Raw genomic sequence first — 27,019 nt, 5'->3', positions numbered from 1 at the left:
AATTAAAACAAAGAGAGGAAAATGGAGAAATTAGCAGTTTAGAGAATTCGATGTTCATTCTATCAGTTTGGGGGCTACCCAGACGGAATATGAAGTGTTGCTCCTCCATCCCGAGCGTGGCTTCATCGTGGCAGTAGAGGAATCCATGGACCAACATGTCAGAATGAGAATGGACAGCGGAATTAAAATGGTTAACCATTGGGAAATCGTACCCGTTGCGGACGGAGCAAAGTTGCTTTACAAAATGTTTCCCCAATCTATCTTGCGTCTTGCAGTTGTAGATGAGGCGGTATTGGGAGCACCCGATACAGGAGATGGCCCAGAGAGGCTCAGAGCTGAAGTGTTTCCTCACCTGGAAGGACTGTTTGGGATTCTGAATGTTGTGAGGGAGGAGGTGAACGGGCAGGCGGAGCATTCTTCCGTTTGGATAAATGCCAGAAGGGAAATCAGTGGGAGTGTGTATTCGTGGCCGATTTGTTTGGCGATGCAGCCGGAATCCATTGGGATTTCCTCGCGCAGCTTCGAGTCCCGACAACGGTGTATTTGCAACATTTTCTGTTTGATATTGTCCGTGACTCTCTGATTCAAACCAGTCATGTAGATTGTGAAAAACCGGGTCCAGCCCAGCAGCGATTGCTGGTCACGTTCTACAACGCAGAATTGAACCATTTATTTCTATTTTCCACAAAACTTGTCTCTGCGGCGCATCAGTGAGCGCGTCCGGCTGTTAACCGACAGGCTGGCGGCCAATGATCCGGCAGATTTGTTTCTGTTGTGTTTCATTGGCAGCTGGGAAACGCTGCGCTGAACGGAGGCCGGGGCTCCCTACTGCGGCCGCGATGGGAATTTAAACTGTTATATTTCAGACACGTACCGCGATACAGTGAAAACCTTCCCGTTCATACTGTCCCTGGAGATGAAATCATTACACAGTGCATTGAGATCGCACAAGGTAAAGCAACAACAGAGTGCAGGATAAAGTGTATCAGCGACGGGGAAGCACAGCGCAGGGAAATAATAAGCTGCAGCATCATGACGAGGTGGATTGTGAGGTCAAACGTACAGCTTATCGCACTGAGGAACCATTCAGTAGATAAAACAGCGGGACTGAAACTATCCGTGAGACTGTGATACGTTCTTTCAGGCTTTTGTGCTTTCTGCCCGATGGAAGAGGGGAAAGGGGAGAATGTCCGGGATGCGGGGTGTCTTTTGATCAGGAATCTGTCTGTTCGATTTGACCAGAAAGTGCGTTTCCTGGAGTGGAGTCTTTGGAACTAACGGACTTGCCAGGACCAATGTTGTGTTTTTCATTTAATTTGGCGTCCTCGATCATTCATTCGGAGTCAGTTCCTTTCATCCCGGTTGAAGGACGAAAATTCAATCTCTGGTCTACGACAGTGAATGATAATTAATATAACGCTGAGAATCACAGCAAAATGCCCATGAATTAGTTTGAGTTGTCCACTTGGTCCCCGGAGTTCCGTGTACATAGTGTTCTGAAAGAGGTTATTTTATAGTCTAAAATTGTAGATTTTTAAATGGCCGAGAATCGAACTCGGGTCTACTGGTTGGGAAGCAGCCATGCTCACCACTATACCGCAATCGCCTCATGATCGAGTGGCGATTCGGGCAGTGAACCGTCTCCTTTACGATCAGACTCTGTAACCCGATCATCAGTTTCCGAGCTGCTTTCTGGAGGATCACGCCTCACTCTGTTACAGTACCGCTTCCGACCAGTGGGTGTCGCGTCATTCCGAAAGACCGGAGAAACAAAACAATCTGGATTCGGACTGCAGGGAGAATCAAATCTCGCGAGAGTCGGAGCTAGAAATGGTTCCCTGCCTCACGCGTCAGCGAAATGGAAAACAAAACCTGACTATGAATCTTTCAAACAACCCAAAGAACAAGCAGTTTGACATTGATGGGAGCCCTTCCTTTGGGCAGTCCTTGAACACATCGACTGAATCGCTAAAGAATCCTGAGACCATCCAGTCAAACAGTGAGAGGGGATGGGTGAAAGGCGCCGGCTCTACACTCAACAAACAGACATCAAAGTGACTCAGTGAGCTCTCCTGTACCCTGACATCCGTATGATCGCCCTGATGAAGGATCTCAGACAGAAACGCCGACGGTTTACTCTTTTCCATTGATGCTGCCTGGACTGCTGAGTTCCTGAAGCATTTTGTGTGTATTACCTTGAGTTTCAGTATCTGCAGATTTTCTCTTGTTTGTAATCCGTTTGACAGATTCCATACTCTCGTTTATTCCTCATTAGTGTGGTGGTTAATCTCCCCTCCAGTCAATCGGGAGATTAGGGTTCCATTCCATGACGTGGAGACCGTGTCCTGCTGGAAATGGAAACTGGAAATACAAGATAATTTTTTGGACAAATTCTTTTGTTGAACTGGTCATAGAGAATATGAAACGACCCAGTCGGCAGACAGCCCGGGACGGGAGAGTTTACCGAGAACGTTGTGTTCAGCATCTTTTCCCAAGTAGTCCCTCATCGAGTCTGTAATTGTGCGCCGTTCGGCGTTACACTCGGTGACCGAATTCGTCACTTCGAAACATTAAACAGGGTCTGTTGCTGTGAGATATAAACTCCCACAGTTTCCGACACATGCCGATTCCCTCAGTGTATCTTAGTGACTGTAGAAGGCAGGGAGAAGAACAGCCGAAACACTTTGGAAAGAACGATGTCAAGTGGGCAATGTGTTTATTGCCCGGTTTAAATCCACCCTGTCCCTCTCCCGCCTCGGACCCTCCGAACAGACGCTCAGACAGTGAACTGAGGGAAGGAAAGGCGAAGTTTCACTCTGTGACGTCATTCACACATAAGCATGCGCAGCGTCGTTCCACCCCTTGACCTGATTGACAGCGGACAGCAGAACACGTCCCCGGGAGCGGTTTTACAGCATCCGGGAATGGAGAGCTCCTGGGCCCGGGAGTAGGGCGCTACCAGTGTCCTCCTTCCAGCAGTAGCGCATCGCTCTGGGAGCGGCTCTGCAGATAGGCTCGGAGATCGACACTGACTCCGGAGATGGCGGCTGGAAGAAAGAGGCGGAATGTAACACCGACTGTGCTCGGAATGCGGAGTGTGTGGGTAGAGAGAGGCTGTTCCCGGGCTGGGGTAGGTAGGCCGGTGAAGGCGAGGTGGGAAGGAGCTGCCGGGGACGTGCATTGCTGCTGCTTCTCTCCATGTCTGTCTGGGTACCACATCCGATGCGGACGTTGGTGACCATGGTTTCCATATTGATCTATCCTTCGTTCTTTGGATGACTTCCATTTCCTTGATGTGTAACCACCTGGCTAAGCCTTTGATGTCCATAAGCCCAGGTCTGCCTCTAGGTTTACTCCCCTCAATCTTTCCAGACAGCGTGACATTTTCTAGCTCATCTTTCCGCATGATGTGTCCTAGGAATCCGAGTGGTCTTTCTCTTATTGTTGGTATGAGTGATCGAACTGCTTGGACTCTTCTGAGAACTTCTTCATTCGTTGTGTGTGTGGTCCGTGATATTTTTAACATTCTTCTGTATAACCATAATTCAGCTGCTTCTAGTCTCTTTTCCATTTCTGGGGAAATTGTCCAGCATTCACTTTCATAAATCAGGAGAGAATAAATGTAGGACTGCAGTATTCTGTTTTTAGTGTACCGCTCATCTTTCTGTCTCTTAATATGATCTTCATTTTTTGGAAAGCTTATTTTGCCATTGCTATTCTGTGTTTGATGTCTGTGTCGCACCCGCCATTATTTGTTATTAGACTGCTAAGATATCTGAATTTGTTGACTTGTTTGATGTTTGTATTTCTGATCTTGATCTCACAATGTGGGATGTTTGTCTTTCTGGAGATGACCATGCTTTCTGTCTTCTTGGTGTTGGTTGAGGGGCCTCTGCGATTACTTTCTGCTGCCTCTATAGTGAGTAGTTCCTGAATTTTTGTTTCTGAGTCAGCTACTATTACGATGTCATCATCCCCACACCCGGGGGAAATCCTTGTTTAATCCCAATCTCCTCGTCTTTGTGTTTGCTGGACACGGAGCCGGGCAGGTTTACAAAGAGCGGCTGTTGCAGGATCCCGGAGAGAAGTGTGATGGACACAGTTTACACTGGGACTCTTCAGCTCCGGCTGACCGGTGAGCCCCACGGGAGAGGTGAGCGGAAATGCGAGCTGTGTCCATCTGCCTGCACCACGGTCAGTTCAATTCCCGGATCTGTGGCGGGGGTGAGTACGTCCCTCTCGGTGTGCAGCTGCCTCGTCTGCTCGGTAGAAGCTGAGAACTGCAGCCCGACAGCGGTCTCTCACTCTGGCAATGACTGCACCGGCCGCTTCACACAACTATCTGCCTTTAACCTCTCCTTCACTGACACAGTTCTCTCCTCCTTCCCACAGAGAAATTATTCCATCAACTCTGCCCTTCACTGCTCAGAGCAATGGTTGATCAACAGACCCGTATAAAAAAGATTGATGTGAGGTCTTTAACGCATATTTCTCCTGCATTTTCTGTGGAAAAGGGCATGAATGGCAGGGAGCTCAGGACAGTTGTCTTGAGGGAAGAGCATCTCACAGTAGATCAAGTGCTGTTGTTGTTTACAGAGAAACACCACCGACCATTCGCCCCACTATCCTGTACAGAACATGTACTTAAATTAGAAATTTCCTATATTTCTATTTCCCTAAGCACAATATACCTGTTCAGGAGTCTCCTACAAACCCTATTGTTTCCGCCCCCACAACCAGCACCGGCAGCCCTCACCGCGCCTTGCCAAAAAAAACGTACCCCTGACATCTCCTCTGTACCTTCTTCCATGCACCTTAAAACTGTGCCCTCTCGTGCTACCCATTTCAGCCCTGGGAAAAGGCCTCCGTCTATGTACATAACCAATGCTTCTCATTATCTTATACACCTCTATCTTGTCACTTCTCAGCCTCTATCGTCCCAAGGAGAAAAGACCAAGTTAACTCAGCCTATTCTTATAAGACATCCTCCCTAATCAAGGCATCATCCTTGTAAATCTCCCTTTTTATAGTTTCCATATCCTTCATGTCGTGTGGTACCAGAACTGAGCACAGTATTCTAAATGGGATCTGACCAGGGCCCTATATAGCTGTAACATTACCTCTGGTCATATAACTACCCGCCTGGACACAGGGCGAAAGGTCATCGAACGATAATATTACAAAGAGGATACAAACAGTCGTTTTTCAGATAGGTAGGAAGTTAAACAATGCAAGAGTAAACCTCGGACGATGGCAATCGGAGGTAGTAATAGGGGACAAAAATATCGGAGGAACTTAATAAGCTTTTTGCGTCTGCCATTTTATGTTGAGGTATGTTAGAAATTCCAGATGTCACCTGGACCAGATTGACAACATCGCAGGTTTATGAAAATAATGGGTGACGATATCATGGAAGCGTTAATAGTGATTATTCAGGAATGACGGGGTTCTGGAATGGTTCAGACGACAGGAAAGTTGCAAAAGTAATTTTACGTTTACAAAAGACAGGAGATTACGGACCGGTTGGCGTGGATTTTATTTCGGTAAAATACTAGCGTCCATTCGTAAGGATGCGCTTTCAGGCGTCTAATAAAATAGTCCGGCCAACATGTTTTTCTTAAAGAGAAATCTGGCCACACAAATCTATTGGATTTCTTTGGAGAAATAGCAGACAAGATAGAGAAAGGAGAGTCAGTGGGTGTTGTTAATTTGGATTTTCATAAAGCCTTCGTCAAGTGACGCAAAAAAATGTTGTGAAACAAAATTGGAGCTCATGCTATTGCAGGAAAGATACGAGCATGGAGAATATATTGGCGACTGGTGTGAGGTAAAGTATGGGAATAAATTTGGCATTCTGAGCCGTTTGTCAGTAACCACGTGTGTTCTGGAGGGGTCTCAGCTTTGTACCTTATCTGTCAATGATCTGGATGACGAAATTCATGGCTTTGTATGTGATAGAAAATTAGATGGTACTATTGATGAGGCCGGAAGTCTGCAGAAGGTCTTGGAGAAAGGGCAACTAAGTGGAAGGTGCGATACAGAGTACGATAATCTATGGTCAGGCATATTGATAGAAGAAATAAAAGTATGGACTATTTCCCAAATGGGGAGGAAATTCAGAAATCAGACGTGCAAATGTGCTGGTGAGTTGTCGTGCAGGATTTCGTAAAGGATAAGTTGCAGGTTGAGTTGGTGGTAAGGAAGGCAAATACAATTTTAGCATTCATTCCACCATGACTAGCATCTAGAAGCAAGGATATAATGAAGATGTATTGTGAGACATTGATCAGATTCATTTGGAGCATTGTAGACAATTGTGGGCCCCATTTCTGTTATAGGATGTGTTGGTATTGGAGTGGACCCAGGGGAGTCTCACGAGAATGATCCCGGAATGAAATGGTGAAGCTACAAGGAGCATTTGATAGCTCTAAGCCTCTACTCATTGGAATTCAGAAAAATGAGTGAGGATCTCATGGAAACCTATCAAATATTGAAAGGCCTGGGTAGAGTGGATGTGGAGAGGATGTCAGTTCAGATTCTCTGACCCTCAGCGTTGATTTTGAGCCAAATCGACCCGGGACATGGTGATGAGGTATCATGAAAAAATGTCTGTCTGCCTCACTAGCTGTGTGGTAGCAGTTGTCATGGCCGAGTGATTAGGCGTTCATTGAGGCGGGTCCTCTCAATGTAATCCGTGTCCACCTAATTTGAAATGTCTTTATTCCTTCTACCAAAGTGTTATTTGTGTCCCCGTCTCGTGATAAAACCATGGAATAAGGAAATTAAAACTCTTTATTGTATTGCGCTTCAAGGGTCTTGTTATGAATTCGGGGCGTTCATTGGAAATTCTACCAGTTGAGTCACTCTTGACATTCGAGAGATCATCTGCCGCCAACATGGACTAAACTGCTTTCCTGTTGAGCCGCACATCTTCACAATTCCAAATCTCAGGGTGCAGTGAGTGTGGAAAGAAGTTAAATTATTCTAGAGAGTATCGGCGATCAATGCCTATGGTCTCCTGACTGGGCAAATCTAGTGTTCCTTTGCCACATCCACTCGGTCATTAAAGCTATCCTTCCTCAGGTAGGGTCCCCTGACTGCTGGCAAGCGAGCGGGGTTGTCTGGATGTCCCGTTCTCAGAGGGCGATAGAGGCAGATTCTATTAATGAGTAATAATTCAACTATTCAAAACATATTTATTTTCAGATTTGCCTTTATCCAGGCAGCCACAAAACAAGAAACTCGAATAACCCAATTAAAACAAAAACACTAAAAACCACTGCGCATAGAACGGCAGAGAGAGAAAAACACGTCATGCGAACAAGAGAATGAAGCTAACAACATCTCGAAACGGACTGGGTCACGGATCTGCTCCCGGAGCATCGGGGGCAGCCCCAAAGCCTCGGACCCCAGTTTTCACATCAGCAGGGCAGAAAAGCACAGCAGCCGGATCTGCCGCTACCATTTTGATTTTGTCATTTATTCAATTGCATATACCGGGCTGAGATGTTAACGAGACATCTCGATACAATAAATTAACCCACTTAGGTGTGAATGAAGACGTCGTAAAGTCCAAAATACCCAATAATAGTGTCCTCCGATAATCTCGGCTGCAGCTCAGCTGGTGTCCAGTGTTTGAACCATTGATGTTTGTCCCAATGAACAACCCAGAGGGAAAGAGACAGAACGCGGAAGAGACACAGTGGAAGAATAACTGAATGTGTAACAGCAGGGCCACTGAAACCGGACTCATTAAATAACGTAAAACACATTCAGTGCTGACATGTCGTGAACGAGGCCTCCGGAAGGGTCGGAGCACAGAGACAATAACAGGACGGGGCAGGAGGTACCAGGCACTGAATGACAGACGGAATCACGGGCAGAGAGACACGCGAGGAAATAAATCACCAAACAGCAGCTCGCAAGGGGAACGATGTGACGTCAGCAAAGAATCGACAAATAAAAATGAAGGAAAAGAATGGGAAGCGTCCACAACGGCGCAGCTCAGCACCACGTTCAGCCAACAGCAGAGTGGCGCAGCGGGAGCGCGCTGGGCCCATGGTCGTCCATTCGGTAGAAACCAGCTCCGACTTGTCAAGTTTACCGCGGATTCGAGAATTGAAAACTTTGGACACTCTGTAAACTAACTGGAGCGTTGAATGCATGGGATGTTCACAAGGATTTTGCCAGAGATGGAGAGTTCCGGTATAAACCGAGGCTGGATAGACTCCGGGCGTTTCCATGGAGTGCTGGAGATGACGGAGGTCTTTGAAGGTCATATCAAATTAACGGGGGCCATTAAGAATAGTACGAAACTGTTCTGACGTGTGACGCTTGTGATCTTATATTACATTTGTTAATCGCATTAAAGGGTTTAATTTAATCGTGTATTGGAGAGAGGGATCGCTCAGGGTATAAATAGACAGAGTGAGTGGTGAGTGGACTGAGAACACTCAGTGTGAACACATCATCCGACATGTTTTGGTGTGTTCTAGTTTGTTGAGAGAATCTGGTTTATAGCGACAGCAGGAAGCTACCCTGGTCGGTTCATCGGGAAAATGTGAAAGATAGGAAATCCACCCTTGATCCACTGGACAGCCCAGGGTGAACAATGATTCTACACTCACTCTTCGATTTAAATAATTTGAGGAATTCGTACGCAAGTTGGCAGGTTAGGCCACTCGGACTCTAGAAGTCTGCACGGATCGGGTTCGCTGAGAGGTTTACATCTGATAGTTTCGATGAAAGGATATTAAACGTCGATTAACTACGATCATCGGAAATCAAACCAGCATCAATTGCCTGGAAGACAGATTTGTACACAATTATATCACCATCGTTCAATCATCCTCAGGGAGACTCGTGTCCTGAGTCGTCTCCAGTGGTCTATGACTGTGGCTCGCACTGCTTTCTGAATCTGGTCACTCTGATGCAGCTCCTGTTATGTCCAGTTGTGGTCGCCATCCTCCCACAGACCGAAGATACAAAACACCCAGTGATTCACCCGGAATCGGACTGAAGTGAGTAAAATCTCTTCAAAATTCGAAGAGCTACACATCGTTTCCTGCCTGTCGCATTACAAAACCAAAATAATATATATTCAGATAACAAGACCAATTCGTTGTTAGTATAGTGGCTAGTATCCCCGCCTGTCACGCGGGAGAAGGGGGTTCAATTCCCCGACGGGAGACACAAGTTTTACTGCATTCTTCAAGCTGAATATTGTCTCAAAAAGACAAATAAAAGAGGACAAAGCATTCTGTGTTGAAGCGCTCAGTCCATTGGACATTCGGGAGGTGGAATAGCTCGGGTTCTTGTGAGCTGATCCGCCTCTTCAGGTCAGTGAATGACGAGTCAGCCTGGGAACCCCAACAAAAAGGTCTGGTAGGCGAGGTAAATCGGTAAGGAGCGCCGCCAGTCGACTGTAATCCCTGATAAAACGGCAATAACAATTTGCAAACCACCAAAACCGCTGAAGTTGCCTGCGAGTCGTGGGTCTGGGACTTTCTTCCAACGCCCGGATCTTATCGGGAGCTGCCCTCACCTGCCCGCTCTCGATGATGTAGCCCAGGAGATGACCAAAGGGATGTGGAACTCACATTTCCGTGGAACTCACATTTCTTGGCATCCACAAATAACTTCTTCTCCCACGGTGTCTGGAGGACTAGACGTACAAGGTGAAAGTGTCTCTGGGGGCTGCTAGAAAATATGAAGATATCATCTAGGTAGACGAACACAAAGCGTTTAATGAAGTCCCTCAGCACATCACTGATTAGGTTTTGAAAAACGGCGGGGCATTTGTGTGGTCAAACGGTATGACCAAGTATTCAAGTTGGCCCAAACGTGCATTAAAGTCCATCTTCTACTCGGCTCCCTCCCTCAGCCTAACTAGATGGTAGGCGCTACGAAGGTCCAACTTCGAGAAGATGGTGGCTGTGTGAAGTGATACAAATGCCGAGTTATTTAGGGGTAGTGGATACTTATTTTTAACTGTTATATTGTTTACGCCTCGGTAATCAACACAAGGACGAACCGACCCATCCTTCTTCTCTACAAAGAAGAAACCGGCCCCCACCGGGGAGGATAAAGGTCGTATAATGCCCGCCCCGAAGTCTCACTAATGCATTTCTCCATGGCCTCTCTCTCGGCTCGGGATAAGTTATAAAGACGACTGGTAGGTTACGAGGCCCCGGCGAGAAGGAAGATAGCGCATCATACGGGCGGTGCGGGGGCAGGGAAAGAGCCCGTTGTTTGCTGAATATCTGTCTCAGGTCATGCTATTCTGCGGGGACTCCGGACAAGTCGAGAGGTTCCAATACAGGCGGGGTCGCGATAGCCTCCCTAGGGGTTGGAGCCGACCGCAGAAAGGTGTCGTGTCAAAACGGGCTCCTGCTGGCTATCCTCCCGGTAGAGCAGTCGATGTAGGGGTTGTGGTGGCTCAGCCAGGGATATCCTAGAACTACAGGGGTTTAAGGAAAATAATGAGATTAAATCGTACCTCCTCTCGATTTTCTTTTCCGGACGGAATCAAGGTCAGGGGGGCGTACAGTGGGTAACCCGAGCCAGAAGTTTTCGGTCCAGTGCCCGGGCCTCCAGAGGGCTACTTAACAGCTCCCGAGGTATTCCGGTCCCCGAGGCTATGTCCTCATCCAGGACATTTCCCTCGGCACCGGAATCCACTAAGACGGATAGGGACAGGAACAGGTGTTGATAAATCACGGCAGCCGGGATCTGCATCCGGGTCTGGGGCACTGCAGGAAGTGTGGTCCGGCTCACCAGGGTCTCCCTTTCTACTGGTGAGTACTCCATTTTGGCCGCAGAGGAGAGGGATCTCGGAAATGTCCAGGCTGGCCGCAATAGTAACAATCCCCAGCTCTCCGCTTCCGAAGTCGTTCGGCAGGGCAGAGACGATTCCGTCCCAGCTACATCAGTTCCTTCCCCAGAACAAAGAACATTGTAATAAGGAGGCCGGACACTTCCCTAGGTCCCCAGTGTAGGGTTCCGGTGCGGGTACGTACGGCCCCCGAGAGGACTGTGTTGCCGATCCAAAGGACGCAGCCATCCCAGACTGTGCGGTTTGGTCAGTCGGGGTTTTTGGAAGGGACGGAGTAATGGATACGGATAACCTGTGAAGCTGCTCACTGACCTTCCTCACATTCGTGAACAGATCACGAAGGTTTTCCGTGACCTCTCTGAGCAGCTGATCCTGGGCGCCCAGAAGGTGGCCCTGGCTGGAATGGGCCTGTTGCACGGGGTCCGTGTCCGCTGGGTTCATTCTGGCCAGTTCGTTCTGTTACAAGGACGTGGCTGAGGACGAACCCAAGTGCAGGACACAGGCTCGGAGGCAGAGTCGTGAGGCGTCATCACCGCCGCGAAAGTGGAACCCGTATCCAGGAGAGTTTTACACGGAGACAAGGTTTACGCAGAGTATACAGGAAATGATGCGGAGCTGAGAACTGACAGTCCCAAGCAATCAGGAAACGAGATTTACTCACACTAGAGTCGGCCAACGAACTGCCAAAGCATGGTTGTGCCGCCCGAGTTTTATTCTATGTTCGCTAATGGGAACCAGGTGTGATGTAGTTAGTGGAACTGGGAATGATTGAACATCAGACGAGGGGATTAAGGCCCATTTAAGGGGGTAATATCAAGATGGGGAATAGCCATACGGGACCATGGCAGTATGTTAAACTTCAGCTGCCACTTTTCAGCCCTGTTTTGCATCCTATCGATGTCCCGATTTAAACTCTGACAGCCTCCACACCATACAAAATGCCCCCAACATTTGTGTCATCAGCAAATTTAGTAACGTATTCCCCCACTTCCTCATCCAGGTCAGTTATAAAAATCACGATGAGAAGGGGTCCCAGAAAAGATATCTGAGGCACATCGCTGGTCACTGATATCCAATCTGAATATGACCCCTCTACAACAAATGTTTGCCTCCTGTGGGCAAGCCAATTCTGGATCAACAAAGCAATGTCTCCTTGCATCCCACGTCTCCTTACTTTCTTATTAAGCCTTGCATGGGCTACTTTATCAAATGCCTTGTTGAAATCCATACAATAGCCAAGGTCCTTTTCCATAGTGAATACTAAAGCAAAGTATTCATTAACTACCTGTGCTGTCTCCTCTGGTTCCGCACGGACTTTTCCACTGTCACGCTTCATTTGTCCTATGTTCTCACATCTTATCCTCCCGCCTTTCACGTACTTGTCGAATGCCTTAGTGTTTTCCTGAAACTGCTCGCCAAGGCCTTTTCGTGGCCCATTCTGGCTCTCCAAATTTCAGTTCTCAAGCTCCTTCCTGCTAGCCTTAAAATGTTATATATCTCTATCAATACCTAGTTTTTTGAACATTTCGTAAGCCTTTCTTTTCTTCTTGACTATATTTTCATCATGTGTACGCCATGGTTCCTGTACCGTAGCATCTCTTCTCTGTCTCGTTGGCACCTACCTATGCAGAACGCCACGCGAATATCCCCTGAATATTTTCAACATTTCTGCCATGCATTTCCCTGAGAACTCTGTTCCCAATTTACGTTTCCAAGTCCCTCCCTGATAGCTTCATATTTCCCTCTTACTGCAGTGAAATGCTTTGGTAACTTGTCTGTTCCTATTCCTCTCCAATGCTATGGTAAAGGAGATAAAATTGTGATCACTGCCTCAAAAATGCTCTCCCACTGTCATGGTCCGGATCGGGGTCCCTTTAAAATTACTTAGTTTATGTTACAAACCGGACCGTTGAATCCCTGTTTCCCTTTGGTTCCCTGTTTTCCCGTGTCCCTCGGGCTTGGTGATTGGAGGCAATTTACTCTCGGCTGAACCGGCAGTTTATAGTCTCCGGCTTTCAGCCGTTCGGCGCGACAGCGTTGGCAAAGTCAGCAAAGGTACTGCGAGCCCATGTCATCTGGCCGGATGAAGCCTGGTCTCCTCCCGGAGCAATTGCTAGCAACCCGCCTTCCCTGGTCAGTACGGGTCAGTCAAAGTTAACCCGCTGTGGTGAGTCATGAGCTCGCCGCGGCTTGGAGCGGACTTGAGCCCAGTTATAGTTCTGTCCATTGTTGTGTGGTCTCCGTATCCATGTCGTGCGTCAAAAAGGGATACCGGCCCTGTACCCTGGAATGGTCCTGATCCTGTGCCAAGAACAGTCCCGACTCCGTCATGTGTCTACGGAGGATTCCCGGCTCTGTGTTTCATGTCCTGTGTCTGAGTCTGTCCAGTGAATAAAAAGAGTTCCTGCCTCTGGCGGCTCCGAGTCCCGAGTCCTGGGCCCCGGCGGCTCCGAGTCCCGAGTCCTGGGCCCCGGCGGCTCCGAGTCCCGAGTCCTGGGCCCCGGCGGCTCCGAGTCCCCGAGTCCTGGGCCCCGGCGGCTCCGAGTCCCCGAGTCCTGGGCCCCGGCGGCTCCGAGTCCCCGAGTCCTGTGCCCCGGCGGCTCCGAGTCCCCGAGTCCTGTGCCCCGGCGGCTCCGAGTCCCCGAGTCCTGGGCCCTGGCGGCTCCGAGTCCCCGAGTCCTGGGCCCCGGCGGCTCCGAGTCCCCGAGTCCTGGGCCCCGGCGGCTCCGAGTCCCCGAGTCCTGTGCCCCGGCGGCTCCGAGTCCCTGAGTCCTGTGCCCCGGCGGCTCCGAGTTTCCGAGTCCTGTGCCCCGGCGGCTCCGAGTCCCCGAGTCCTGGGCCCTGGCGGCTCCGAGTCCCCGAGTCCTGGGCCCCGGCGGCTCCGAGTCCCCGAGTCCTGGGCCCCGGCGGCTCCGAGTCCCCGAGTCCTGGGCCCCGGCTGCTCCGAGTCCCCGAGTCCTGGGCCCCGGCGGCTCCGAGTCCCCGAGTTCTGGCCCCGGCGGTCCGTGATTCCGACTCCTAGCCCAGACCCTTATTCCCAGCCTTGTCTCAGGCCTGAGTCCTTGTCCAGTTCACTATTCCGGCTTCGCTTTGCACCGAGCAATAAACTTAATATAAGTTACTCACATGATGTGTTTGAGTCTTGCAGTTTGGTCCACCCTTGCTCCCAGCACAGCCACTGAGATACCTGACACCTGACCAGGTTCATTTACCAACAGCAGATCAAGTGCAGCCACTCCTCTTGTAGGCTTATCTATATATTGTGACAGGTAAGCTTCCTGAACACACTTAAACTCTACCCCCTCTGAACACCTAGCAATAGGGATATGCCAATCAATATTGGGCAAGTTAAAATCTCCCACCACGACAACCATTATTTGTTACACCCTTCCAGAATTTGTCTCCCTATCTGATCCTCGATGTCCCTGTTACTATTGGATGATCTATATTTAAAAAAAAAAACACCCAGTAGAGTTATTTAGCCCTTCCTGTTCCTATCCTCCACCCACGGAGACTCAGTCGACAGGCCCTCCATGAGTTACTTCTTTTCTGCAGCTGTGATGCTATCTCTGATCAGCAGTGCCTCGATCCGACCACTTTTGCCTCCCTCCCTGTCCTTTCTGAAACATCTGAAGCCTGGCAGTCTAAGAGCAATAAGACAGTAAGACCATAAGATATGAAATCAAAAGTATGCTATTCGTACATAGATTCTGCTCTGCCATTCAATCATGAGCTGGTCCAATTCCTCCGGTCATCCCCACTCCCCTGCTTTCATCCTATACCCTTTGATGCCCTGGCTAATCAAGAACTTATCTACATCTGCCTTGAATACACCCAATGACTTGTCATCCACAGCCGCTAGTGGCAACAAATTCCACAGATTTACCACCCTCTGACTAAAGGTATCTCAGTTCTTAAAGGACGTCCTTCAATCCCGAAATCGTGCCCTCTTGCCCTAGAATCCCCTACCATGGGAAATAACTTTGCCATATCTAATCTCTTCAGGCCTGTTAACATTCGAAATGTTTCTATAACATCCCAGCCCTCCTCACTCTCCTGAACTCCGGGGAATACAGCTCAAGCGCATCAAGGCGTTCGTCATACGGTAACCCTTTCGTTCCTGGAATAATTCTCATGAATCTTCTCTGAACCCTCTCCAATGTCAGTATATTATTTCTCAAATAAGGAGCACAAAACTGCACACAATACCCCAAGTCTGGTCTCACGAGCGCTTTATAGAGCCTCACCATCACATCCCTGCTCTTGTATTCCACACCTCTGGAAATGAATGCCAACGCTCCATTCACGTTCTTCACATCCGATTTAACCTGGAGGTTAACCTTTAGGTCATTTATCAGAAGGACTCCCAAGTCCCTTTGCATCTATGTATTTTGAATTCTCTACCCATCTAAATAATGGTCTGTCCGTTTATTTCTTCCACTAAAGTGCATGAGCACACACTTTCCAACATTTTCCTTCATTTGCCACGTTTTTCCCCTTCACCTAAACTATCCAAGTCTCTCTGCAGGCTCTCTGTTTCCTCAACATTATCCGTTCCTCCACCTCTTTTTGCATCATCGGCAAATTTAGCCACAAATCCTTTAATTCCGTACTGTAAATCATTAACATACATCGTAAAAAGCAGCGGTCCCAACACCGACCCTGGTGGAACTCCAGTGATAACCGGCAGCGAGCCAGAATAGGATCCCTTTATTCCCACTCTCTGTTTTCTGCCGACCAGCCAACGCTACGCCCAATCAAGTAACTTCACTTTAGTTCCATGGGCTCTTAGCTTGCTAAGCGCTTCATGTGCGGCAACTTATCAAAGGTCTTTTGGAAACCCAAGTACACCGCGTCTACTGCATCCCCTTTGTCTACCCTGCTTATAATTTCTTCAAAGGATTGCAGTAGGTTTGTCAGTCAGGATGTTCCTTTCAGGAAACCATACTAGCTTTGTTCTATATTGTGATGTCCCTCCAGGTATTCCGTAATCTCATTCCTAACAATAGATTCCAACAGCCTCCCAAGCACTGATGTCAGGATAACAGGTCTATAGATTCCTTCCTGATGACTCCCCCCCTTCTTAAATAGCGGAGAAACAGTTCCAATTGTCCAGTCATCTCGTACAATGCCAGAATCTATCGATCCTTGTATGATCATCGTTAATGCCTTTACAATCTCTCCAGCTACTTCCTTCAGAACCTGAGGGTACATTTGATCAGGTCCAGGAGACTCATCCACCCTCAGACCATTAAATCTCCTGAGCACCTTTCTTCGTCGTAATTTTCACAGCAAAACTTCACTTCACTGACACTCTGGAGTGTCGGGTACACTTCCACTGTGAAGACTTATGCAAAATAAACATTCAGTTTCTCTGTCATCTCTCCATCTGTCATTACAGTACCTCCAGCGTCATTTTGTATTGGTACTATATCTACCCTCGACTCTCTTTTACTCTTTATATACTTAAAAAATGCTTTTCGTATCTTCTTTTTTATTCGTCACCAGCTTCCTGTCGTAATTATTTTTCCTTCCGAATGACCTTCTTAGTTTCCCTTTGCAAGTTTTCAAAAACTCCCCAATCCTCTATCTTCACATTAGCTCTGGCTTCCTTGTATGCTCTCCATGCTTTTAATATGGCTTTGATTTCGCTTGTCAGTCACGGTAGTGTCCTTCTTCCAACTGAAAATTCCTTCTTATTTGGAATATATTACTTTAAGTATCCATTGCTGCCCCTGAGCCATACAAGTCTGTGTAATGGCTACAGCATCATAGCTCCAAGTAATGATCCACGATCTAAGCTCACCCGCTTTGTTCATGATACTCCTTGCATTAAAATAGGCACAACTTGAACCATCGGTCTCAGCGCATCCCTTCTTTATCGTTTGCCTATCCACTCTATCACACAGTCTACATGCTTTCTGTTCCAATGTCCGCTGCGATTCGAAAGCGGAAACAACAGCAGACCACGGACAGGTAAGTAGCATTAACGGAAGTGTGTTTTTATTAAAAGTTGCCTGGAAAAAAGGGAAGCGTGGATTAGACGCTTACATGGACATTAACGTAGGACGACAAACAGGAGGAATTTGGACACGGAGCCGGGGCTTGGAACTTGGACACGGAGCTGGGACTCTGAACCTACACACGGAGCTGGGACTCGGAACCTGGACACGGAGCGGGGACTCCGAACTTGGACACGGAGCTGGGACTCGGAACCTGGACACGGAGCTGGGACTCGGAACCTGGACACGGAGCTGAGACTCAGAACCTGGACACGGAGCTGGGACTCCGATCCTGGACAGGGAGCAGGGACTAGAAACTTGATCACGGAGCCGGGACTAGAAACTGGGACACAGAACCGGGACCTGGACTCGGGCTCGGACACGAATCCTGGACCTGGACTCGGACTTGGAAACGGAGCCTTGACCTGACTCGGACCTGAACACAGAGCGTGGACTTGGATTCGGATTTGGACACAGAACCTGGACTTGGACTTCGACTGGAATACAGAGCCTGGACTTGGAAATGGAATGGAACACAGATACTGGACTTAGACTTGACAGGAACACAGAGCCTGGACTTGGACTTGATAGGAAAACAGAGCCTGGACTTGGACGTGGACTGGAACACCGAGCCTGGACTTGGATTTGGACTGGAACAGAGAGCCTTGTCTTGGATGTGGACTGGAACACAGGTACTGGACTTGGAGTTGCCTGGAACCCAGAGCATGGACTTGGACAACGAAGAGACAGAATACCCAACTTGGAGTAGCCGCAAACGGCCGGACCTCCTCAGCTGGATACGAGACGCCGAAACCAAACAACAACAGACAGTTCGAGTCTTGACACGGAGTAGCTTATGAAGCGGCAAACGGCCGGCATTCACTCAGCTAGACACGAAGACACAGAATTCCTCACTCGGAGCAATGGCAAACGGCCGGACCCACTCAGCTGGAAACGAGACGACAAAGACCAAAAGATGACAGTCCATTTGTATCTTGGCTCGGAGTGGCGGCAATCGGTCAGCAAATCTCGGAGGGGCATGAAAACGACAGAATTCGCATCTTGAATTTGCATTTCCTATTCCTTTCAACGTCATTGGTGCCCCCATACCAGACCATGATGTATCCAGTCAGGATATTCTCCACTATACACCTACAGAAGTTTGTCTAAGTTTTATCTGCTGAAACTGGGGAGTATGGGCTGTAAATGCCGATAAATCGTTCCAGGATGCCAAGAAAATCTGCTCCTCAAAACTTCCACACTTAATGAATTCCAGTCAATATTGGGGAAATTATAGTCACACACTATTCTGTTGCTATTACATCTTTCCAATAGCCTGCATACATTTCTGTTCCACTTTCTTCTGCTGGCATTTTAAAAATAGTTGGAAATTGAAACGCACAACATCTCAAGATGCTACTTTATCAATTCTCCGTTACATCCTGAAAGATGCTCACTGGGAGGGAGGGGGTTGATAGAGTCCATGAATTGCAGTCCATTATTAGGCTTGTACGGGCCTCTGTCATTGAAGTGCTGGGATAGTACTAGAGTTTAACGGTGGAGAGCCGGGTGTGTACATGTCCGTGTGCTCACTGTACAGTGCTGAGAGTTTTATTGGTCTGTATCGTGGAAGTGAATGTCTAGATATTGTGAAGTTCTTTGTCCCTGTAGTCCACTATTGACTGTTCTTGGACAGTCTCTTATGCAGGGCATTTTTATACCAGAGATTCAGCCTGGCCTTCCTCACCATGCTGAGATGCAGCAGTCTGTTCCTGCAAACATTTTTGGTTTCCACTTGTCCACCTCCCTGCTGCGCAGTGCTGGAGCTAAAGCGGGCAGTGTCCGTGCAGTCCAGAGCTGGTTTGTGCAGGTCAGTGTTCTTGCAGTTTTGCAAGTGTCTGGTGTACACAACGGGATGAGTATGGTCTGTGTTCGGCTGTGAATTTACAGTTCAATCTGGGGTTATTTGTGTGTTTATCTGTAGAGCAAATGGGCTGGTGCTGGGAATCTGTGGCATCAGAGAGCAGTGCTGGGGTTGTTATGATGTCTGTTCTTCTATTCTGCCCTACTCTGGACCAATAGTAATATATTTTTATAAATCACTGTCAGTGTATTAGAGTCGTGTACTGCCCCGTACTCTCACTGACCAGTGTTGTGCTCTGGCAGCTCAGTGTGCTTGGAATGCAGTGCCAGTGTTTTTACAGAGTGCCTCATTATTACAGAAAAAAATACCTTGTACACGCAGTTAAATTAGATGTTTCCTGGAAGCAAGACGGAGTGTTTCAAATCATTAGTGGACACAGGATTATTCGGAGATGCCCTAGAACATTCAACCCATCAATTCTATACTGTAGAGCATCAAGTCTATAGTTCAGCATTCCCACTGTCTCATTCCCAAATCTATTCCCACAGCTCAGCGGGTTATTTCCCCAGAAGGACCTGTCCAGTTCCTCTACGAACAATTTGATTGGCGGTTCCCATCAACCCTACAGGCAATATGTCCCAGATGACAACCACAGTCAGTGTAAAAATAGCAATGTCATTACATGCTCCTTTGATCTTCTGTCCACTCTTCTCAAATCAGTGAACAATTTACAGTGAATAGAACGGCACTGGAACAGTCCCCTCAGCTCACTGTGTGTGTGTGTGTGTGTGTGTGTGTGTGTGTGTGTGTGTGTGTGTGTGTTGACCATGGTGTCAGCTCTATCTGTATGCTTGTCTGCATGTGGTCTATGTCCCCCAGTGGACTAATTCCCCCAAAGTATATGCCCACCTTAATACACTTTGAGAGACCCAACAACACCTTCTCCTTACGATCAACACGTCTGAGAATATCACCATACCCGCTTCCTGATCTCACTTTCATACAGGTCCTTCTCCTTAGTGAACATCAATAAATGCGAACTATTCATTTTGTACCTCGCAGTACAGAAATCAAAATAATACGTATCACCCATTAAACAAGCCGATTGCCGTTTTGGCGGGCACCACAGATCCGACAATGTCACACAGCTTGATCTCTCTCTCTCTCTCTCTGTATCTCACGCTCTTCGTTTTCTCGTTCACTTTTCGTCATCTTGCATCTATTGTTCTTCCAATTTCGAGTATTATTTTACCGGTCTTCCCATTTTATTGTAGGATAACACATTTCTTTCCAATTATCTTTTGACCTTTGTTAATTTTAAGATGTGTATAAAAGACGACTGCATCAGAAACTCCAAACACAAAATGCTGCAGGAACTCAGCAGAATTCTTTTGTTTTCCTTTGGATTTCCAGCATCTGCAGATTTTCTCGAGTTTCTACATCAGCAACGTGGTCAATTGATCGTTTCCATCCCGACCTTTTTCTCTATTGTATCCTTATTGACCAGGATGAAGCTGAGTGACTGAAGGACAGATCAAAATGGGAAACTACAGAAAAAGGTAGGTGTCGGACAGCGTCGCTGGTCTTCGTCCAATACTGAATAATTAGACAACAAAGATGAAATCGCGAAATGTAGCTGCTCCGTGACAAGGTTGTTTGTAATTAAAGCTACCGGCCCATTTCCAGCAGAGATACTGCTGAGGTAATGGCAAAGAATTTTCATGTAGACAGTATATGTACATCAGAGACAATGGTGTTGAATCAAATTGTTTGTTAAAGTAACTGTAACTGAGAAAGTTAGTGAGGAGTATAACCGTATCTCTGGAGACTGAGCCTCTGTATAAATCAGGGTCGATGTGAAGCCTCAGCTCAGTGTCTGCCGGAGCCGTGAATTCAGGAAAAACAGGAATCACAGATTCTCATAAAATGGTGCATCCAGTCATCTGGCGGATACGAGACATTTACTATCCTATTATTTCAGCCTTTGGAATTCCCGGTAAGTCACAGTGTCAGCTGTCGTTGGTGAGAAGGAATGTTCAATTCCAATGTTCTGATTGTTCCTTTCACTGCCACATTCCAGTCCCAATATTCCTCATTTCAGGATTGGAATGGAAACAACGGGACTATGGATTCTGGGATCAGGATCTAAAATAAACGGCTGCAGGAATTCAGGGAATCCACCAACATCTGTGGAACTGAGGGGGTCAGGCAGATTTCTACCAACGGCTTGCGATCAATAATGGGATGTTCGTGTTTCTGCATTTTTGGTCTTTTAGCAGCTGCACTGCATTTGAAAATATTGTGTTGAAACAGCCCGGGGACATTCTACCAATTGATTGTCCGTATTTGTATATGAGTGTTTGACTGAGTTCGGTGCGGTGCTCAATCCATCGACTGGCAGTAACGCTTTAGCAAATGTCAGGAGTTCCATGATGTTTCACGAACCTGTTGTGGATTTTTAATAACTGTGTGCAATATAACTGAATATAAAGCAGTTGATGGACAATACAAAAAAGACGAAACCCCGAACAGCTTGTACAGAAGGAGAAAGCAGTTAACACACGTGTCTGGGGTGTATCCGAGAACAACTCCGAGGAGAAATGTTTTAACTGTTTTACCACATATTCTGTTTTAGCCGATTTAGCGTTTCCAGCGTTTCCTGTTTTTGTTCCGTCCTTCGGCAGTTCTGTCGCTGACAGCGATCGCCATGACTGTCCAATGGAGGAATCCCACCATCAGCGTCCGAACGAGACGCGGAAGGCACCAGTAGAAAATGTTCCATCCAGTATTGACTCTGAGTTACTCAGAGTTATTCAGTTTTAGCTATCCGCTGACATTTCACATTTCGGTGACAGTAAGTAATCCGTATTCAAATTATTTTACTGTGTAAACTTCTTCTCTGTCTTCGCCAGCTCTGCGCCTTCTCTCGTCCCTCCCACCGCTAAATTCAAAAATAAAGTGAAAATATTACAGGATCCCCTGAACCTGCTGCACTGGCTTCCAATCAATATTTTCTCAACTTGTAGCCTCTCTCGGCCCTCCCACCGCTAAATTCAACAATTAAGTGGAAATATTACAGGATCCGCTCCAACTGCAGAATTGGATTCTGTTTGGAATTACTCAAACTGCTGTTCCCTGTCTCTCTTCCAGCGAACTTGGTGGCGATTGTGATCCTGTCCCGAGGAAAGTGCGGTCTCTCCAAATGTATCACTCTCTACCTTGTGGGAATGGCAGCGGCTGATCTCCTGGTCGTTATTTCGAATCCGCTGCTGAAGTGGACTGCTGAGATTTATTTTCCCCGATCATTCCTGTTCATCACTGCTGTGTGCAGACTCGTCACCTGGTTGATGTTTGCGAGCACTGCGACCTCAGTCTGGATGACTGTCGCTTTCACCGTCGATCGATTTGTGGCTATTTGTTATGAGAAGCTGAAAACAAAATATTGCACCGAGAGAACGGCGGCTGCGGTTATCGGGACAGTGAGTGTGCTGGCCTGTTTGGAGACTGTCCCCTGGGCCTTTCTGTACGGGGCTGGAAAAATAATTGATGGTGTTTCCTGGTATTGTGTTTTAACACCGAGCTTCACAAACTCTCCCTCATGGGCGGCATTTGAGATTTTTCACCGCATTTTCTACCCTGGCGTCCCTTTTATTCTGATGTTGCTGTTCAATATTCTGACTGTCAGGCGGATTCTAGCGGCCAGTCGAGCCCGCAGGGGGCTCCGGGGACAAAAGAGTGGAGAGAATGACAAGGACCGGGAGATGGAGAACCGACGCAAATCCATCGTTTTGCTCTTCAGCATCACCGGTAGTTTCATATTGCTGTGGGGAACAACGGTGGTATTCTCTATCTATAGACGGATTGCAAACAGTTATGTTCTTTCTGTCACGAATCCCCGTTCCATCACATACCAAGCATCGACAATGCTGCAAGTTCTCAGTTCCTGCACCAACACGTGCATTTACGTCCTGACTCAGACCAAATTCCGAGAGGAACTAAAGAATGCTGTGAAATACCCACGGAATCTGATTTTTAAAGTCATGAAACGTTAGAAATAAATGTTGTAAAATATTACAATTTAGCTGCCTTCATACGCCCTATTCTATCTCCCCACTTGTGGGTAAATGGTAGCAATGTGATGAACAGAGTTACAAAACAAACACGAGAAAATCTGCAGGTGGTCGCAATTCAAAACAACAAACAGAAAATCATATCCTGATGAAGGGTCTCACACAAAATGCTGGAGGAACTCAGCAGGTCTGGCAGCATCTACGGAAAAGAGTAAATTGTCGACGTTTCGGGCTGACACCCTTCATCAGAAACCTGTCAACTGTTTACTCGTTTCTATTTTGTGTGTGCAGCTTAGAGTGACGAGACAGTTGTTTAAAGCTGATCCCGATGGCATCACTGGCCTCACATTCCCAGAGAAATCCCCTTTACACCTCACGTCCCGCCATGTTGAAATGAAGCTCGAGGCGAACTTGTTTCCCCTGCTTTCCGGTTCTGACAAAACTGCCTGATCTTGGAGAATATTATCGTCTGTAGCAGCCACTCCTGCTTCCATCACAACCTGATTTTTCCTTCAAACTCTTTTCTCCTCCTTTTCTACCTGGAGGTTTCCCTTCTTATTGTCACCTTGAACTATCTTTATGTAATAGAGTTTTTCTTCACAATTGAAGACAAATTACCATTACTTTCACTTGTAGCTCTGTGAGAAACATAGGGACAGAGAGAGAGAGAGAGAGAGAGAGAGAAAGAGAAAGAGAGAGAGAGCGAGAGAGAGAGAGAGCGAGAGAGAGAGAGAGCGAGAGAGAGAGAGAAAGAGAGAGAGAATGGGGAGAAAGAATGGGAGAAAGATAGAGAAAAGGGAGAACGAGAGGGCAAAAGATAGAGATAGTGGAAGCGAATGAGCCATCGTGAAGGAGTGAGCGTGAGAAGGAGACAGCGCCAAGTTTGACGGTGGGAGGGAGAGAAAGTGAATGAGACCTGGCTAGAAAGGGGACGCGGGGAAGAGCGCGCGAGGTAGAGAGCCTGAGGGAGAGGGCGCGAGAGTGACCACGAGGGAGAGAGAGCAGGAAGGCGAGAGAAGCAGACATCGCGTTCGGAGAGAGGAGTGGGAGGGAGAAGGAAAGAGCGAGAGAAAGAGAGAGAGAGAGAGAGAGAGAGATAGTGAGAGCGAATGAGACTGTGAAAGAGTGAGCTGGAGAAGGAGACAGCTCAAAGTCTGAGGACGCGAAGGATAGTTAGTGAATGAGACATCGCGAGTAAGAGGGTGCAAGGGAGAGCGCAGGAGGGACAGGGCGTGAGCGAGGATGAGCGTGAGAAGGAGTCACCGCGAGTGGGAGAGAGGTAATGAGACATCGCGATGGAGAGAGGGAGAGACAGAGAGGGAGAAGGAGAAGGGGAGGGACAGAACAGGCTGCATGACATTGTCGGATCTCTGTTTCTCTCGAACACTGAGCTCTGGCTGTGTGTGTGGTGGATGATCAGCATTATTTTGACTCATGTATTGCTAGTATTTGTATTTCTTTCTGTACTAAAACCGTGCGAGTTCTAATAAAGTGTTTTGTTTTAACACGCGTGCAGTCTCCTTTGTTTGTGAACGCCTATGTAAATAACCTGAGCTGAATCAAAAATGAATACTGAATGAATTATAACACAATTTTCCTTACAAAGAGGCTATCAGATAAGTTCCTGAATTTAGAAACATAGAAACATAGAAAATAGGTGCAGGAGTAGGCCATTCGGCCATTCGAGCCTGCACCGCCATTTATTATGATCATGGCTGATCATCCAACTCAGAACCCCGCACCAGCCTTCCCTCCATATCCGCTGACCCCCGTAGCCACAAGGGCCATATCTAACTCCCTCTTAAATATAGCCAATGAACTGGCCTCAACTGTTTCCTGTGGCAGAGAATTCCACAGCTTCACCACTCTCTGTGTGAAGAAGTTTTTCCTAATCTCGGTCCTAAAAGGCTGCCTCTCTATCCTCAAATTGTGGCCCCTCGTTCTGGACTTCCCCAACATCGGGAACAATCTTCCTGCATCTAGCCTGTCCAATCCCTTTAGGATCTTATACGTTTCAATCAGATTCCCCCTCAATCTCCTAAATTCCAACGAGTACAAGCCCAGTTCATCCAGTCTTTCTTCATATGAAAGACCTGCCATCCCAGGAATCAATCTGGTGAACCTTCTTTGTACTCCCTCTATGGCAAAGATGTCTTTCCTCATTTTAGGGGACCAAAACTGCACACAATACTCCAGGTGTGGTCTCACCAAGGCCTTGTACAACTGCAGTAGTACCTCCCTGCTCCTGTACTCGAATCCTCTCGCTATAAATGCCAGCATACCATTCGACTTTTTCACCGCCTGCTGTACCTGCATGCCCACTTTCAATGACTGGTGTATAATGACACTCAGGTCTCGTTGCACCTCCCCTTTTCCTAATCGGCCACCATTCAGATAATAATCTGTTTTCCTATTTTTGCCACCAAAGTGGATAACTTCACATTTATCCACATTAAATTGCATCTGCCATGAATTTGCCCACTCACTCAACCTATCCAAGTCACCCTGCATCCTCTTAGCATCCTCCTGACAGCTAACACTGCCACCCAGCTTCGTGTCATCCGCAGACTTGGAGATGCTGCATTTAATTCCCTCATCCAAGTCATTAATATATATTGTAAACAACTGGGGTCCCAGCACTGAGCCTTGCGGTACCCCACTAGTCACCGCCTGCCAATCTGAAAAGGTCCCGTTTATTCCCACTCTTTGATTCCTGTCTGCTAACCAATTCTCCACCCACACCAATACCTTACCCCCAATACCGTGTGGTTTAAGTTTGCACACTAATCTCCTGTGTGGGACCTTGTCAAAAGCCTTTTGAGAATCCAAATATACCACATCCACTGGTTCTCCCCTATCCACTCTACTAGTTACATCCTCAAAAAATTCTATGAGATTCGTCAGACATGATTTTCCTTTCACAAATCCATGCTGACTTTGTCCGATCATTTCACCGCTTTCCAAATGTGCTATTATCACATCCTTGATAACTGACTCCAGCAGTTTCCCCACCACCGACGTTAGGCTAACCGGTCTATAATTCCCCGGTGTCTCTCTCCCTCCTTTTTTATAAAGTGGAGTTACATTAGCCACCCTCCAATTCTCAGGAACTAGTCCAGAATCTAACGAGTTTTGAAAAATTATCACCAATGCATCTACTATTTCTTGGGCTACTTCCTTAAGCACTCCAGGATGCAGACCATCTCGCCCTGGGGATTTATCTGCCTTCATTCCCTTCAATTTACCTAACACCACTTCCCGAGTAACATGTATTTCGCTCAGTTCCTCCATCTCACTGGACCCTCTGTCCCTTACTATTTCTGGAAGATTATTTATGTACTCCTTAGTGAAGACAGAACCAAAGTAATTATTCAATTGGTCTGCCATGTCCTTGCTCCCCATAATCAATTCACCTGTTTCTGTCTGCAAGGGACCTACATTTGCCTTTACCAGTCTTTTCCTTTCTACATATCTATAAAAGCTTTTACAGTCCGTTTTTATGTTCCCTGCCAGTTTTCTCTCATAATCTTTTTTCCCCTTCCTAATTAAGCCCTTTGTCCTCCTCTGCTGAACTCTGAATTTCTCCCAGTCCTCAGGTGAGCCACTTTCTCTGGCTAATTTGTATGCTTCTTCTTTGGAATTGATACTATCCCTAATTTCTCTTGTCAGCCACGGGTGCACTACCTTCCTTGATTTATTCTTTTGCCAAACTGGGATGAACAATTGTTGTAATTCATCCATGCAACCTTTAAATGCTTGCCATTGCATATCCACCGTCAATCCTTTAAGTGTCATTTGCCAGTCTATCTTAGCTAATTCACGTCTCATACCTTCAAAGGTACCCCCTTTAAGTTCAGAACCTTTGTTTCTGAATTAACTATGTCACTCACCATCTTAATGAAGAATTCCACCATATTATGGTCACTCTTACCCAAGGGGCCTCTCACGACAAGATTGCTAATTAACCCTTCTTCATTGCTCAAAACCCAGTCCAGAATAACCTGCTCTCTAGTTGGTTCCTCGACATGTTGGTTCAAAAAACCATCCCGCATACATTCCAAGAAATCCTCTTCCTCAGCACCTTTACCAATTTGGTTCACCCAATCTACATGTAGATTGAAGTCACCCATTATACAGGAAATAGATAGATATGAATCACATGCAGCAAACTGCTTAGCCGAAGAGATACAGACAGGAATATCTGTGGAAATGAGTGAGATTGCAGGAAAGTGCGTTACCTTCATCATGC

General features: G+C 47.2%; 1 protein-coding gene across 1 annotated transcript; it reads left to right on the top strand.

Annotated features, from left to right (window-relative positions):
- Positions 1-21,927: 21,927 nt before the first annotated feature.
- LOC134341317 (probable G-protein coupled receptor 139) lies at positions 21,928-22,752 on the top strand. Its single transcript, XM_063039202.1, has one exon. It carries the CDS (start codon positions 21,928-21,930, stop codon positions 22,750-22,752), a length of 825 nt encoding a protein of 274 aa, XP_062895272.1.
- Positions 22,753-27,019: the final 4,267 nt, after the last annotated feature.

The sequence above is a fragment of the Mobula hypostoma genome (assembly GCF_963921235.1).
Source record: "Mobula hypostoma chromosome 30 unlocalized genomic scaffold, sMobHyp1.1 SUPER_30_unloc_1, whole genome shotgun sequence".
Lineage (NCBI taxonomy): Eukaryota > Metazoa > Chordata > Chondrichthyes > Myliobatiformes > Myliobatidae > Mobula > Mobula hypostoma.
This window is presented reverse-complemented; position numbering and strand designations above follow the sequence as displayed.